General features: G+C 38.4%; 5 protein-coding genes across 8 annotated transcripts; 2 read left to right on the plus strand and 3 right to left on the minus strand.

The window, feature by feature from the left end:
• Nucleotides 1–160: 160 nt before the first annotated feature.
• LOC135161762 (uncharacterized) lies at nucleotides 161–2147 on the minus strand. Its single transcript, XM_064119675.1, has 3 exons — nucleotides 1978–2147; nucleotides 1440–1856; nucleotides 161–1213 (listed from the first exon to the last, which is right to left on the minus strand). The coding sequence occupies exons 1-3, from the start codon at nucleotides 2145–2147 to the stop codon at nucleotides 493–495; spliced, it is 1308 nt and encodes a 435-aa protein (XP_063975745.1). The 3' UTR covers nucleotides 161–492.
• Nucleotides 2148–3266: 1119 nt separating this feature from the next.
• LOC135162366 (zinc finger protein 502-like) lies at nucleotides 3267–13877 on the minus strand. Of its 4 annotated transcripts, XM_064120784.1 has the most exons (4): nucleotides 13719–13877; nucleotides 13244–13369; nucleotides 4146–4746; nucleotides 3267–3878 (listed from the first exon to the last, which is right to left on the minus strand). In XM_064120784.1, exons 2-4 carry the CDS (start codon nucleotides 13249–13251, stop codon nucleotides 3267–3269), a joined length of 1221 nt encoding a protein of 406 aa, XP_063976854.1. In that variant the 5' UTR covers nucleotides 13252–13369; nucleotides 13719–13877. The 4 variants fall into 4 exon arrangements, with proteins under 4 accessions (XP_063976854.1, XP_063976937.1, XP_063977021.1 ...); XM_064120867.1 differs by lacking the exon at nucleotides 13719–13877 and having other exon boundaries at nucleotides 13244–13373; XM_064120951.1 differs by lacking the exons at nucleotides 13244–13369; nucleotides 13719–13877 and adding an exon at nucleotides 5873–6160.
• Nucleotides 7965–10134, minus strand: LOC135163936 (chymotrypsin-like elastase family member 2A). Its single transcript, XM_064123874.1, has 5 exons — nucleotides 10003–10134; nucleotides 9261–9495; nucleotides 8780–8925; nucleotides 8435–8706; nucleotides 7965–8246 (listed from the first exon to the last, which is right to left on the minus strand). The coding sequence occupies exons 1-5, from the start codon at nucleotides 10097–10099 to the stop codon at nucleotides 8067–8069; spliced, it is 930 nt and encodes a 309-aa protein (XP_063979944.1). The 5' UTR covers nucleotides 10100–10134; the 3' UTR covers nucleotides 7965–8066.
• On the plus strand, nucleotides 13023–14556 carry LOC135164436 (3'-5' exonuclease). The gene is made up of 6 exons (XM_064124831.1): nucleotides 13023–13229; nucleotides 13307–13378; nucleotides 13488–13615; nucleotides 13684–13908; nucleotides 14095–14341; nucleotides 14416–14556. The coding sequence occupies exons 1-6, from the start codon at nucleotides 13200–13202 to the stop codon at nucleotides 14515–14517; spliced, it is 804 nt and encodes a 267-aa protein (XP_063980901.1). The 5' UTR covers nucleotides 13023–13199; the 3' UTR covers nucleotides 14518–14556.
• Nucleotides 14557–14563: 7 nt separating this feature from the next.
• LOC135164498 (octanoyl-[acyl-carrier-protein]:protein N-octanoyltransferase LIPT2, mitochondrial) lies at nucleotides 14564–15509 on the plus strand. Its single transcript, XM_064124946.1, has one exon. It carries the CDS (start codon nucleotides 14564–14566, stop codon nucleotides 15302–15304), a length of 741 nt encoding a protein of 246 aa, XP_063981016.1. The 3' UTR covers nucleotides 15305–15509.
• The last annotated feature ends 12 nt before the right edge of the window (nucleotides 15510–15521 follow it).

A 15521-nucleotide genomic window follows, 5' to 3' on the forward strand; every position in this document is an offset into this window, starting at 1 on the left:
ATTCCATGATGTGAAATCACGTTATGGATTCCATAATTTAATTCATTCAGATTAGAATTGAAAAACTAATGAAATAAAAGAAAAACATTGGGCCATGAGCACCCACATCAGAGGGGTTGATTTTGCAATTTACTTAGAAACATTTGGTCATTATATAGAAGCCAAATAAAATAAATTTAAAGTACTTTGATAACGATAAATATTTTTTAAAAATGTTTAAAAATACGACGTAGAGGTGAACTCATTTTTAAAGTTCTGTCATTATGTTTTTGAAAAATACTCCAGAAGTTTTCGTCCTTGATTCCAGCCAAATTCCACAAGTTATGCTCAGAAGTTTCACATGATTTTTTTTATTAATCCATTCTATACGTCCATCAATTTATTATCCCATACAACATCATTTTCATAGACTTAAAAATTAAAAATACGACATACAAGAATGTATAATTCAACAACAAGCAAATATGCTGCCCTCCATCCGAAAAAAAAGTGTCAAGAAGGTGGTTTCCCCTTGCACGCACGTTGTTCCCAGACAAAGTGTCCAGGCAATCGATTAGCCCTGGATGCTGGACAATTGACAGTCATTTTGAGGTACATCTCAGGGTTGTGGGAGAGTGGTCGATTGTTGTCGACATCGTCGCTCCTAAGAATAGGTCTGATGATGAGAGGTGCAAGCTCCGGTGAGCAGCGAAGTTCGATTCCTATGACGAGATCGTATGTTGGGAATAGTTTCTTGTCCTTTCGCTGTTCTTCTGGATACTCCAGATGCTCTTCAGATTCAGCGGGTCGGTGCCACTTTGTTGTATACGCCTGTGTATTCATGTTGCCGTAGTAGAAGAATTTTCCACCATATTCTCCATATCCTGAGTAGGTGGAGGGAAGGATGACTTGGGGGGTAACGGCTGTTCTAGTCTGGATGGAAATTTCTCTTCCAAAATGTTTCCCCTCGTAGTAATGCTCGTTTACACTAGCCACTAAACGTCGTAGACGTAGATACATAAATCTCTGCTCATCACGCCAAGAACCTTCATCTACAGTACAGGGCACCTGTAGACAGGTAAACCAAGTACGACGCATCGTGTACTGAAGGCGCATACAGACGATGCTACCTCGGTTACCACGGCCTGGGGTCACTCTAAAGGAGAGAATCTTGCGGCCCTCAGCCAAACAATCCAGAATGTCGACTGCCTTGCAACCGGAGATGAGTAGAGATCTTAGGGAGAAGGAGTGATTTTTTAGGAGGTCGGAGAACGATAAGAGGCCTAGGGGGCGGGGGATAGTGAAACTAGAAGTTTGCAACTAAGAGAGGAAGAAAAAACTGACAATTTTCTTCAAAAAATTGTTCATTCGATAGCAATTGAGCTAAGGAACTTGAAGGTAATCGAAAGAGGATAAGTTACTTTGAGGAATGTGCCTAATGACGTGGTGAAGTGTCAAACCTGTTAAATTTTCTCTCTGACACCTTTTCAAAATAATTCATGAAACGTTTGCAGAAATGAGAGAAACTCGAGATGATAGCCTCCGGTCCATTAGGTCCGATTAGAGAGGCTGGTTGGGCTTTTGTCAGATAAAGAATGCGATTTAGCTGGTCTAAGAGGCCACCAGGATAAAAGCACAGCCTGGGAAATCTTTCAGGACGTGGGGGATGGGTGTAACGCCAGGTAACGGCACGGAGGAGGCGGTATTGCATGTGAACTAGCTCGAGAATATTGAAGGCTTTCGTGAAGACTAGGAGGTCGGTATTATTTTTAGCTGTGTAGATTCGCTCCTTGGCGAAGTTTAGGGTGGACTCGAGTCGGTGGCCAGCTGAGAAAAATGCCCCGTTCAGAAGCATATTAGCAACTAATTGACAATGCCTGAAAATGGAAATGAAGGAATACATGAAAACTCATTCAATTTTAACTAATAAAGTTACCCTTCATCATATTATTTACAGAATGAAGTAATCTTCCTGAAATATTTTTTACTCATATTCACCTTGAAACAAGTCGAAAAGTTCCAGCAACCGTCTGCATCGGTAAGAAACCCAAAATGGTCTCCAGTACTTCCGGTGGAAGTGTCTCGAGTGTAAAAACCACCTTGGTTTTGACATTCTCCGTAGCCTCCGAACATGACGTTGACAGTCTTCTTCTCTTGCTCACACTCATTTAAATACCCCAGCACTTCCCGAAAATTCGTAATTCAAAAAATAATCCGAAAGACAACGATACACCTTGAATGCTCTCCCAATAAAACAAATCTTTGGTTTTCACAGTCTCTGGCACCCTCAGGCCTCACAGAGTTTAAAATCCTCAAACATCATGTAAAAAAATGTCGTAAAAGTTAAAATCCTGCTCGTTTTAGTGCACAAATTCGACAGAACAAATGACGTCTCAGTAATTTTCCGATGATTTTTTCCAAAATGGACATTACCAGCAATATTCACTGCTGTCAAACAACAATTTGGACATGAGTTACCTGACAGTGCCTCCTGAATTTTTTTTTATCAAACTGGACAATTTTCTCTCTCAGTTTCTTAAATTAAAAGTCCCCATTTATTTCTACTATAATTTGTTGACAAAATCCACTCGATATCGATCTATGCGATGATTTAGAGAGGAGATATTTCTGCAGGAAAGTTCACAGGTATGAAAAGTGTGAATTCAGTCTGTTACATTGAAGACTGTTCTACCACATAAGCACTGTCTTTGTTCGCAAATTTTTGCACGTCACTTTGATTGCTCCGATGTTTTAGTTTCATGTGTTCAGTATGATGTTTGAGTTTTGTCGAAATTAGCGCATACCCCGCGCAAACTGTATTCTTCCATCAAAGAAGGCGATTTTCTTCTTGACGTTCGTAAATAACAGGCTCCCAATTATTTACACCAGAATTTGTTCGCAAAATCCAGTCGATATCGATCGATGTGATGATTTAGGGAGGGTATATTTACGCGAAAAGATTTACGGAGATGAGAAGCGCGAATTTTGTTTCGTCCATTGAGGATTTTTCAGCCTCATAACACTGATGCTACTCGAACGATTTTACACATAATTTTAATTTCCCAAGTGATTTTGTATTTTGGGGTAAATTCGGCGATTTAGCTTTAAACGTCTTTTTATATTACTTGCAGTCGTAAATGTCCGCTCATTAACGTATAATCTTTCATGGGGCAAAACGATTTTTCCCCATGAAGTTTTTAAATAAAAATTTAGCATTTATTTACCCGGTAATTTATTGATGAAATCCAGTTGTTATCGATCCCTCCGACGATTTAGAAAGGGACTATTTATGCGGGAAAGTTCACAGGCATAAGAAGTGTGAATTTAGTCTGTTCCATTGAGGATTCTTCAGCCACATAAGCACTGATGCTGTCTAGAAGGTTTTGTACGTCATTTCGATTGCTCGGATGTTTTCGTTTCGTGTGTTCACGTCGATGTTTGAGTTCTTTGAATGTCTTTCCGCATTGCTCACAAACATAGGGCCTAGCTGCTTCATGAGAGCGCACATGACCGTCGTAGTGGCTCTTCCTAACGAATTTTTTTCCACACCTGGAACATCCAAACTGAAAGCGGCCCTCGTGAGCAGCTACGTGAGAGCTCAGGGTCCATTTGGTTTTGAAGGTCTTCGCGCAATAGTCACAGCGGATTTTTCCGTCCGACGTGGTTGTGGATTCCGTCTTTGGGGGTAGGCGAGGACCCTTGTTGATGAGTAGCATCTCCTCTAGAAGGAAATCGTCGTCATCGTCCTCTTCCATCTTCACAGGGGCCGGATCCACTGTGGATTCGAGGGCTTCTTGCGCCTCGAGGATGCTCGTTGTGTGGTCCTTCATGTGTGTCTCTAGGTTCTCTTCAGTTTCACATTTGACACCGCATAATGCACACATGTTGTCGGAGGATTTCTGGAAAAGCAACAAGTAATCTGTCAGGTGATCGCTTGCTTCGTATTAAAATGTGAAGAATTATCATCGCCGAAAAAAATCAGAAATAAGAGTTTATTCCAGTGAAATCGATTATTTCAAAGGTGGAGAAAAAATTATGTATGTTATAGGAAAGTTTTGTTTTAAATCTTGTTGAATTATTCATGAAACAATGAATGAAAAATTGTCTAGGAAATCCTAGAGTGAATCTAATGAAAAAATCGAAAAAAAGCGAAAAGACTCAATTACCTTATCATGAGTCGTCACATGTGCCCGAAGTTTACTGAACTGTGTATACTTCTTTTTGCACAAGTGGCATGGATAGACCTTCGCATCAGTACCTCCCTCCTCCCCAGCCTTGACATGAATCTTCATGTGCCGTTGAAGAACAATATCATTGATGAAGCTTTCTCCGCATTGACCGCACGTGCGGACATCCGTTTGCATCGGCTCACACAGTCTCTCCTTCCTCGTTTCATGCCTCGCGATATGACGTTTTAGGTCGTGAGCCCTTGAGAAGGCTCGTCCATATCGCGAGCACGTGGGAAAGGGACAGCCCTTGGTTTTGTCTGCCTTCTGAAGGGCGGTAGCCAGGTCTGGCTTGGTTTCAGTGGTTCCTGAGGTTGCGGGAGACAGGCTCACTTCCACTGAGACCATCGGCTGGAGCTCTGGAGTTGTCTCTGATTTTTCAGGAATCACTTCGGCGGACTCAATTGTCTGGACACGTGCCACTGTTGCCAATTGTGCTGACAATGGAATCACAATGGATATTGTTTCATTTGAGATGGGGTGCACGATTGGACCCACGTGGATGGTCTGGGGAGCCAGAGTGATTGACTCTGTCTCCATTCTGGAAGGAATGGTGAGATAACGCTTCATTTTTTTACTAAACAATCAGGTTGATTTTCAATTATACTTTCTGGTAATTTTGAATCAATTGAATTGAAAATTTTAGTAAAGTAAAGTCAATCGGAGGGAATTCTTCAGTGGAAAAATAATAAATTCAGCAGCTTTTTTCTACGCGTAACTTTTTCAAGTTTTTTCATCCTATGTTTGTTTTCTCTCATTACGAAAATTAAACAAAAAATCTTGTGGACTAAACGCTGTATCGAAAATATCTCTTTAACATAAATTACATACAAAGCTCTGATTTCATTGCCTTTTTTATTGAATGTTTTCCGGAACTCTTCAGTAGAAACAATTAAGAACGACTAAAAAATTAAATAGAAATCCAACAACATCGTAACGAATTTGCTAAGCTTTTTTATTTAATTTTTTCCACCATATTTGTTATTAAATTGTTTCATAACTGAGCTCTTTCCTGAAATACCCTGAGATTTCGTGCAATCTATCCACGAATCTCCGTTCAAAATCGACTTCAATTTTTCGACTTCCAAGTGAATGGCTCCCTGTCGAAGACAATTCAATTCCCCAACTACAGCTCGCACCCCAACGACCTGAATTAATATTCCGCTAAAACGCCACGTGGGCGGTCTCCTTTGTCCAATCCTCCACCGAGAAATTCCCTCATATAAATTTACACTTTCATTTCCAAGCATCTTCATCCTTCCCAGCATCAAACAAAACTATTTATTATCTTTCTCTCATTGACTCAACCAACAAAAATAGGGGGAATAGAATTAACTGTAACACCTCGACGTCTAAAAATCCAAACGCAAGAATAATTCTGATATTTATAAAAGTCGGAGTTGCACCCCGAAGAAGGCAACGATCGATGGTAAACTGACGGCGATTGGGCGGCATGAATAGCCAGCATGCACTTGTGACGTGAAACAAATTAAAAATTCATTAATAAAACTAATGCTCAGTTCGTGAAAGGGAGATTTTAAGGTCAATTAAACGTGAACAAAATGAACATTTCATGTCACAGCATGTTCAAAAACAAATAAAAAATTATCAATGACAAAAGATGCAGGGGATGATTCAGTATAAAATTAATTAAATTTATATCTCACATTTTGTGACGAAATTTCCAAGGTAATTCGATAAAAAAATTCGGATCTGTTGTAACGCTGAACCGAATTTTAAGGTGGCTTCTTCACTCATCTATTTCCGTCTCAACACTTTTTGGTAGAGTAACTCCAACAGATCGATAAAATAAATGGAAAAATCTCAATCAGCATCCACTCAATCACGATGAGTATTTCGATACTTTATCTTTATTAGGATGTGATTGAATAGTACATGGAAGTTGTTCACTTTCCTCGGTGAGATGAAAGTGTGCTACTGATGTCAGTGTAACGCCTCACAATACAACGGACTCTCCCTCATCGGGCTATGTGCAACCTCCACCCACTGTTTGGTTTGAAAATAGGGACGTAGGTTGGTGGATAATGCCCTGCACCGTCGGTCAATATTTTTTTAAGGAAAACTTCGAGGATCCGACAATTGAATTCCGATATTTTTTTCAATCGAATTTTCATGATTTGAAATTGAAACTTAAAAGAAAATTGAGTCTATGGTAATCCAATGAAATTACTCGTTGATTTTGAGGGATGAATTTTGATCTATTCGAGACGATACTGACGTACCCTTGCGCGAACTCATCTTGCGCGGGTCTAGTCTATTTACATTGTATTTAGCTATTATTTTGTAGACTTGGATTGCCGTTCAAAAATTAACTGAAAAGTGAATTTTGCTTAAAAAATTACTACAGTAAATTTTTTGTAAGTGACTTTTTATGAATACATTTGCCATTCGCCAAAATCAATGAAGAATTAATAAAATTGAAGCGTCAATAAAAAAAATCCCTGCAAATACAAATTCTATTCAACATTCCCATTTTATTAATTTTCCGATAAAACCAAAACGATAATTAAACTCAAAATAAAACCGATTCTGAATATAATTAAGTTTTGGGTTTATTTCCAATTTTTTTCCAGATATTAAATGTGGTTGTGAAAAATGGTTTTGACGTTTGAATTGACTTTTTCCTGAAGAAAAACCTGAATTACTTGAATATCCTTAACATATTTAATACGAATGACGCTCCCACCTACATCCCAGGAGTCCCTCTTTCTCCGGTCTTTAATCAACTAATGCTACGGATTAACAAGCGCTCATCTCCATAGCGCTCTACAATACTGTTCATATTCACTCGTTAATAAACATTATACGGTTAACGATATGTGGTTTAAGTGCGTGTTCATCAGGGATTTGACGGGTTCATAAAATAGATATGGGGTAAGCGTGTAATTGCGCAAAACGAATGGGAGTTAGTCACACCCAGTGATGGCTTTTCTCAATTACTAATGTTTTATTTGTAATAATAAGATAAAATCTTCCGTATTTTCGCGACTAAGTTGTCTTCGCGAGGATAAACGACAGGATGGAGTTCATTGTTGGTAACACCACGGGCAATCATTAACATTCACTCCAGAATTTCGCATCGGATAAATTTTTCTACATCAATAAAATTATTCACAATCATCGCATAAATAAAAACTTCAAAGATTGATATTCGTCGAGGAAATATCAAGCTCTCAATATCAAATTTCACTGAGCGCACTAAAAGCTTCAAAGCTTGTTACCTGGGACTACAATCACGACTAATACTCCGTAGACTCACTTATGCGTTTCCGTATCGATACATCTAATAATGCTTTCAATAACTTATCGCCCTTGCGTTGCAGAACCCGGAGACGTTTGTATGAGAATGTGAATTTAATCGCAAAATCAGATATAAATTTCCGGGGCTGGTGTTCAATGACGAAATGACGCTTCACCAAGTAATTTGTAAATTATATGAAAAGAAGCTGTTCCCAAGGCTTGTAGCCAATAGATTGGAATATTATCCTTGAATGGTAAAGACAAAAAGTTGTTACAGGGCTAAAACTTGTTATTCGGTACGGTCTGGTTGCCCAGAAAATCTACCTGCGGAGAAGGATTTGCGTAACTATCTGGAACAATGATTATAGAATGCATTCAATTTCCACCGACACCGATCGACCCTCATGGCATTATTAAACATTGTTGTGTAATTTCTCAACACAGCGAAAATTCAAAACAATAATTCAATACACATCAAATTCAACATAAACTTAAAAAAATAATTCCAACCACTTATTTCTTGCTTATTTATGTACTTTATTTATGAAATTAAATTAATTGAATTTATTTTTACTAACTATAACTACATAAAAAGGAAGTTCATTTCAAGTCGTTCTCGTTGTTTTTTATGGTTTTCTTTATCCAGTCGACGTAGTGCTGGACTTTGGTGTAAACGTCGGGAAAGCCAGGACGAGCGCAGCCCGAGCCAAACGATGTTATACCCGCGAGTTGCCAGACCCCATCTGATCTGCGGCACTGAAGAGGGCCTCCTGAATCTCCCTGGGATTAACAAACAATTGTTGCCATTATCCTATTTTTTAAGGTAAATTTGATTTTCCAAAAGGAAAATCAAATGGAATAATCAACAGATTAAAATACTTGTATAAATATTTGCATACGTGGTCTTATCAGTAAATAAATGAATGATAAATAGATAAATGAATGAGCAAATAGGAAGACTGACGTACAACGCAACTTCCGGAAGACCCATCAATATGACCAGCACACAGATGTCCCTTCTTGAGAAGGACAGTGCTTCCATAGGCTTTCTTGCACTCCTCAATATTCAACAATGGAATTCTCGATTCTAATAGTGCACTAGAGAGTGAAGGTGAGGGCCCAGATCTGCCCCACCCAGAGGCAATGCAATTAGTTCCCAATATTTTCTCTTCGGCTTGAGGTAGACAAATCGTTCGGATGATCTTGGAAAGGGGAGCCGGTCTGCTCAGTTTCATCAGGGCTATTGTTTCAGTAAAATTAATATTTCTGTTCTTAAAATTATCGTAATGAGGATTTTTACGGATACCGGTTACCAATGTCGTGGATGTAATTGTTGAATTGTTCGTGAATGAATATTCGGTCGATTGGAATTCTAGCTGATCCCCGGTTTCCGGAGTCAAGTTCCCACTCCCCAGCTACTGCTGTCCAGAGGGCTCCAATGGGAAGATTGAAGAGATCACTAGGAAAATTCAATTAAACTATCTCAGTTTAAGTTTGTCTTTTTCAATATCCATTCAGTAAGAATATTTATGATAAATTATTCAAATAATTTTTCTGAAGGGCGTCACTAATTATTGAAATTGGCTATAAGATGGAGACAAGGGGTTCTCAACATGGTGGCGACTCCACCTGGTATACTTGAACATTTCTTGAAATTATTTATCGTCGTCAGATCGTTTTTACCGATAATTCACAGCCCAAACTGTCCCCTTATATTTCAGTTGTTGAATTTCATTCTCGAGGCTTCTTAAGTATCTTTATCAATCCTGAAAAAAAGAGAAAAAAATATCATACTTATGAATACAATGGGCAGCAGTGAGTACCCACGACTGCTCGACAAGCACTCCTCCACACCAGTGCCCAATGAACCCCAGTTTGGGATGTAGTAGCTGCAGTGAAATCTGCCAGGGCCACGATCCCCTCTTGCTTGGTTTGCCATTGAAAATTCTCCCAGTTGTCTTCGCCAAGGACAGCCGCCTGGGTTGGACCTCCCTTGGTTGCCTCTGCGAAGCTGCGGGACGACCGCACTCTACCATTCAAAAATTCAATCTGTACCGCTCGCGCCGCGATCACGCGGAAGCTATTTCGACTTATGAATTTTGAATAGAGATAATTTTGCTCAATGACTTTCCATCTTCTCCCGTAATTTTTAGACATGTAAATGCGTCACCTGACGAGTTATCTATGGCGGCTGTCATAATTTCCCCCCTATGACCAACGCGATCCGTAAAAAAATCATCCCTTTCTCATCTATACAGACTCAAGTTTTTTGTTTATGACTATTATGTATAGTTAAAAACTTCGTGTGTCGCATAGCTACCGCGAACCCGTCATTTATCGATATTATTCCGCGAATCCAAAAATGACCATTACGAATTTCTAAATATATTTTGCCAATTATTTTTTCGCCGAAATGATAAACCCAAGACACCTGGAGTCACAGGGTCCTCGATAAGAATGAGGATACTCGGTCGCGAGATCGTTACGAAGGATAAATTCGTTTCAACTTTGTAAAATAATAGGCCTTGAAACTTACCCGGCTGATCAGCACGATCGTTCCTCATCATAGCGCTTGATATTTCCATACCAGTGAAGATAAAACAAATCAGGAGTAGTCCACCACAGAGGTCCATTTTATTTCTCCAGGGATTCTGCACGATAAAGTTTCAAAAATTTATATTACGAGACTGGTCTCACAGTAACTTCGTGCTGCTTCTCACCCTCTGTATATGATGGAATAATTAATAAACAAAAACGGTGATGACTATAGATACGATAAACATGCATAATACCAACTAGACATATCAAGTAATAAGCTCCTAAATTTTGATTGGTATATTGCAAGACCTAACAATGTTAGAGCATTTAATAGTTTACATTTTTTACAAAAAACTAATGCATTTAAATATTTCCACACCTTCTGTCCTTTAAAAATACAGTTCTCACAAAAATTAGCTACTCATTCTTGATTTCAAAACTCGACTGAAAAAACTCCGAAATATCTTTTTTAACTTACCTGTTCTCGAATTAACTAGTCCTGTTTTATCACTTCACTAATCACCTAAACCCTTCAACATCTATTTAAAGAATAATTAATCCACCAAATCCATTTCTGGAAGACTCCGGATATTCCAATCTTTCATGCGCATTTATCTTTTTTCATTAAGATCTCTAATGAAAACTAATGAATGACAAAGTTTCAATGACTGATAAAACCAACTCGCCGCCCTGGTGCACCAGAAGAAAGTGATTGCGACTTGACTTCGCCGATCTTGGTAGCCCGGGCAACGAGTGGCGATTGGACTGGGCCGAATCGACAGTTTCTTACTATCCTTACTTGGAAAGTTATAGGAGGTTTCCGCTTAGTTGTTTCCATTTCGTCCTTTTTTCAGTGTTTATACTCCCGTACGGTCAGATGTGGTGATAGTAGAGGGGGTCAGGGCTTCTAGCCGTCATTCATGCGATTGAATGATCCTCATTATCTTTACGAGAATTGAATTATGCTGGAGGATGATTTAATGGGAGATTTAATTGGGTCAAGTTTATGGGGAACTAACTGGATATTTTTGTTTCAATAGCGTAGTTGATTCTCTACGAAATTTTCCTGAATTTTTTGCAACTATGTTTGACTGCTACTATTGACTGTCGCACGTTCCTTGTTCAGGAAAAATTTATAGGTCAAGAGAATCAATTCTTCATCGCGAGACATTCGAAAAAATTCTGAACGTCATTAAAGTATTTTATCCTGATAAAATAGTTAAATAAACGTCAAATGCCTTCTAGATCGAAAAGACGATGCGACTTAAGAAACAATAATTTGTCAAAGACAAAGGTCAGAATAGTCTAATTAAAAATGCAAATGGAGCCTCGGAAAATAGATCATCTCCCCCAATATGTGAAGTTGACTTCCGAGCCGAAGACGAGGATGGAAACACGTGGGGGAGACTGATATTTTCCATGATAAGGTATGAATAGGTTTTTTCAAGTTCTTATTCATTTGAACGAGATATAATTGAATAATACTTGTCTCTTGAAGAAAACATCTCAATTAAAATAAATTTTGCTATCAGTACATTAACCTGTTGATCCTAATGAATAAGAAGAGGTCATTAGGTCGTTTCGCTTAGCCCCAACTTAAGGTATTCAACTACAATTGAACCATACAACCTACTTCACCCAAAAGGATTCGCTCTAATGTACCATTCAATTTTTCTTGTCTGACAGTTGATTCATTAACCAAGTCACTTTGAATCCCAGGATAAAAAAAAAACCCTCCCAATGGGAGCAAAAGAAAGCGTAGATAATTAGTGACCACTGCGCTATTACTGAATTTAACTTGATAAATATGCCGCATAAATGGTTCTTTAAAAATCCCTGCGTTGAGAAAGTGAAACCCATGATCTAGTCATGGAAGAAAGGAAGAGCCATCGGCGTTTAACGGTCAATCTGTGCGGGACTTGCGTTTTCTCATTGAAATGAAACCATTCTGAGACCATTAAAAGCGTCCGTTGGCATTGGAAAAACTAGACTAACATGTTCGTCAATTTGTAACTGAAGATTTTTTGTTTCATTTCCAGTTTAATCATTTACTTTCGTTTCGATACGCATCGGTTGAAACCGCGCATCTACATTATCAGGGGCTCTTAGCATTACTGACTAAAGAAGTAATCATTGATAAACTAATTCATAATTGAGAAAAACTGAGTGAAACTTTCGTTTTATTTTTTTATATCTTTTTGTGCAATAAAAGAAGACTTTCACTAGATTTTCGGTCACGATGCTGAATTACTGTTCTGATTGATCTGTATCGTTATTGCGGTTTTAACGAAAATTGGATAAACTCAAGCTATTATTTTTATTAATACTGCTTAATTACGTTTTCCTTTTCTTGTTTAGTTCATCATCTTTTATTGTGAGCTTCATTTTTCCGAGTTAGAAGAGCTGGCCATTTCACAACTGAATATTTTTTAAATTTATTGCCATTTGTTATACGAATCATTTACTTCGTTCTAATACGCATCAGTTGCAAACGTACATCTGCGTTATTAGCGGCTTTCGTATTTTTGAAAAGAAGCACTCGTAGATTGCCTAATAGATAATGAAGGAAATCAGAGGGTCATTTCGCTTCGTTACGTGGATTTCGATTTTAGTAAAAATGATCAACAATTTCTATGCATTTTCGTCAATATCTGATTTCGTCTGGACAATGCCTCGCGTATGAAAAAACACAAAGAACTTTCCCGCGATTTTCTTTCACTCGAGATCCATTCAACGGGAAAGTTGAGCTCGAACGAAAAAACAATTATCTATCCAAAATCTGGGGATTAATTTTCATTGTGACCTACTTTTTCATGTAAGTGCCCATAAATCTTTTGAGATGTTCAATTTGTCTGAGCAACTCCGATTAATCGCTAAAAAAATTATATGGCCTGTATATTTGAAAAATAAACAAATCAATAAAATTCTGGAAGAGCCCCCCGCCCGCCTCTTTTGAAAGCAGGATTGAAAAAGTCTCGAAAAAAAGGGAGCAGCACTATCGCTCGTTAGGGCGGGAAAATCCGCGGAGAAATGCCAACAAACATCGAAACAAATTCTAAATAATTTTTCGACACAGTTGATCATCCCAAGATTGCCCCATTTATCATTTAAACATCATAAAAATAAGAATAATACCATCAAAACCCAGCGCACTCGAGTAAATAACGACATTTAATACAGAAAGCCGTCAGAGTCATGAGTCCACCGACTGGAGTAAAGGAAGAGGTTAGACTACTCACGTAAACATAAATTATCTCAGTCCTCTCCACGTAATGGTCTAATCAACTCAGTTAATTTTCCAGACTTGCAACAAAGTTATCGGGGGTAGGGTGACGAGAAGATCGATTCAACATCTCCCAGAGCATCTAAAAAAGGTGAATAGATTTGCAAACACTTAATTTTACTTGTTTCCCCTGAATTGGTAGAGAAATAAATTTTGTTTGAACTAATAAAATGAACTTAATCATGCTCTTTTGTTCAAAGGAAATTTTGAAGGAGGAAGTGGTGGATAAAGATCCCATAATAGAAGACTTGCCAGAGATTGTGTTCAAAGGAAAATTATACTATGTCACCGATTTCGAGGGTTGTGCAATGATCTGCGATCAAATTATGTAAGAGCATTTTCATATTTAGAATTGATAGTTTTGAGGTTGTGCTCGAATGTTTTTTTTTTCAATAGACAAAGGATTGAGCAACATCCTGGAGTAATCATACCGATTGGATTCGATCTGGAGTGGCCCTTCAGCTTTCAAACGGGCTCTGGAAAAACTGCACTCGCACAATTGTGTGTTTCGGAGAATACCTGCCATTTACTGCACATCCATTCGCTTGATAAATTGCCAGCGGGACTGACTATTTTACTGAAACATCCGAGGGTTAAATTGGTCGGAGTCAACATTAAAAAGTAAGTAACCTTTTTTATTTTATTCGTTTTCTTTCTTGTAACTTTTTCCACAAATTTGCAAGTTACAAGATTGAATGACGACGAATTATGTCAAGGATCAATTAAAAAGGTTTTTCATCAAAAGAAATGCAAAATAAATGTCTCCATGTATACCTGAAAATGTTTTAAAGCTACAATTGTAATCAGTGACATCTGGAAACTGGGTCGAGACTTCAAGGAATTCCCCGCGAAACAAGTAGTAGACAACAACTGCATAGATTGTGGTCCTCTAGCTAACCAAGTCTACAACAGATCCTGTCGTTGGAGCTTGGAGCGTCTCACCGCCTACATATTAAAGAAGAAAATAAGTAAGGATGACAAAGTTAGAAAAAGTAAATGGCACATTCTTCCACTCAGTGAGGAGCAGAAAACTTATGCAGCCACCGACGCTTATGTAAGGACTTCCAAATCCCTTTATCCCAATGGAAAACGGTATGCAAACTGATTGAATCCCTGAATCTATTGCAGGTTTCACTACTTCTGTATTTGACGATCCAGAAGAAGGCGAAAGAATTAGCCCTGGAGAAGGAACATAACGTTACAAAATCCTCAAATCTCCAGGAAAATTGACACGTGGAGAGAGTAAATCGGATAGAACTTGATTTTTTATATAAAAATGGCGAAGAAATTAGTGAAAGTTTTGTGGGCAGGGCGAATGTGTTATCAATCAGGAGTTCATCTGCAGAATCAACTATCAAAGCATCATCATGACCCTGACCTTCCCCTCGATTACCCGAGGCACTCATTGATCCTGATAGAACACAATCCGGTCTATACCGTGGGCATTCGCAACAAGGGATATACTGACGAGGAGATATTGAAATTAAAAGCAACGGGAGCTGAATTTTATAAGACAAATCGTGGGGGATTGATTACATTTCACGGGCCAGGTCAACTAGTCGTCTATCCGATTATTAATCTGAGGGACTTCGTGCCCAGTATGAGATGGTACGTCTGCCAGATCGAGAGAATGATCATAAGACTTTGCGCTGAATTTGGAATTAAAGGGGAGACATCACCGGATACTGGGGTTTGGGTTCGTGATAAGAAAATCTGTGCTATTGGTATTCATGGGAGTCGATATGTCACAACCCATGGACTGGGGTTTAATTGCAATACTGATTTGAAGTGGTTCGACAATATTGTGCCTTGTGGTATCGAGGGGAAAGGGGTCACGAGTGTATCTAGGGAACTCTGTGCTCACGTTGGGATTGATGACGTTATTCCGGTTATGAAAAATGCGTTTAAAGAGGAGTTTCAGTGTGAAATTATGGATCTTGATCGGGGGGATGTATCGGTATATCTGAGAAGTGCTGTACAGCACGTAAAAAGGTCTGATGTTGATGGTTTTGTGTAATGAGAGGATTTTAGGTTGAGGAAATGTTATTTTGGAAATACTTCTAAGACTAATGGATTTAGGAGTAACTGATTTTTAAATGCGTTCATCATTTTTTATTTTCGATGGAAAGGAATTGTGAAGATGATTTTTTACTTTATGCATGATGTGAAAATGATAAATGAGTTATGGTTTTCAATGACTAAATAAATAAGAGGTTACTATTTTTATGTGAATT

The sequence above is a fragment of the Diachasmimorpha longicaudata genome, chromosome 1 (assembly GCF_034640455.1).
Source record: "Diachasmimorpha longicaudata isolate KC_UGA_2023 chromosome 1, iyDiaLong2, whole genome shotgun sequence".
In the NCBI taxonomy this organism is placed as follows: Eukaryota; Metazoa; Arthropoda; class Insecta; order Hymenoptera; family Braconidae; genus Diachasmimorpha; species Diachasmimorpha longicaudata.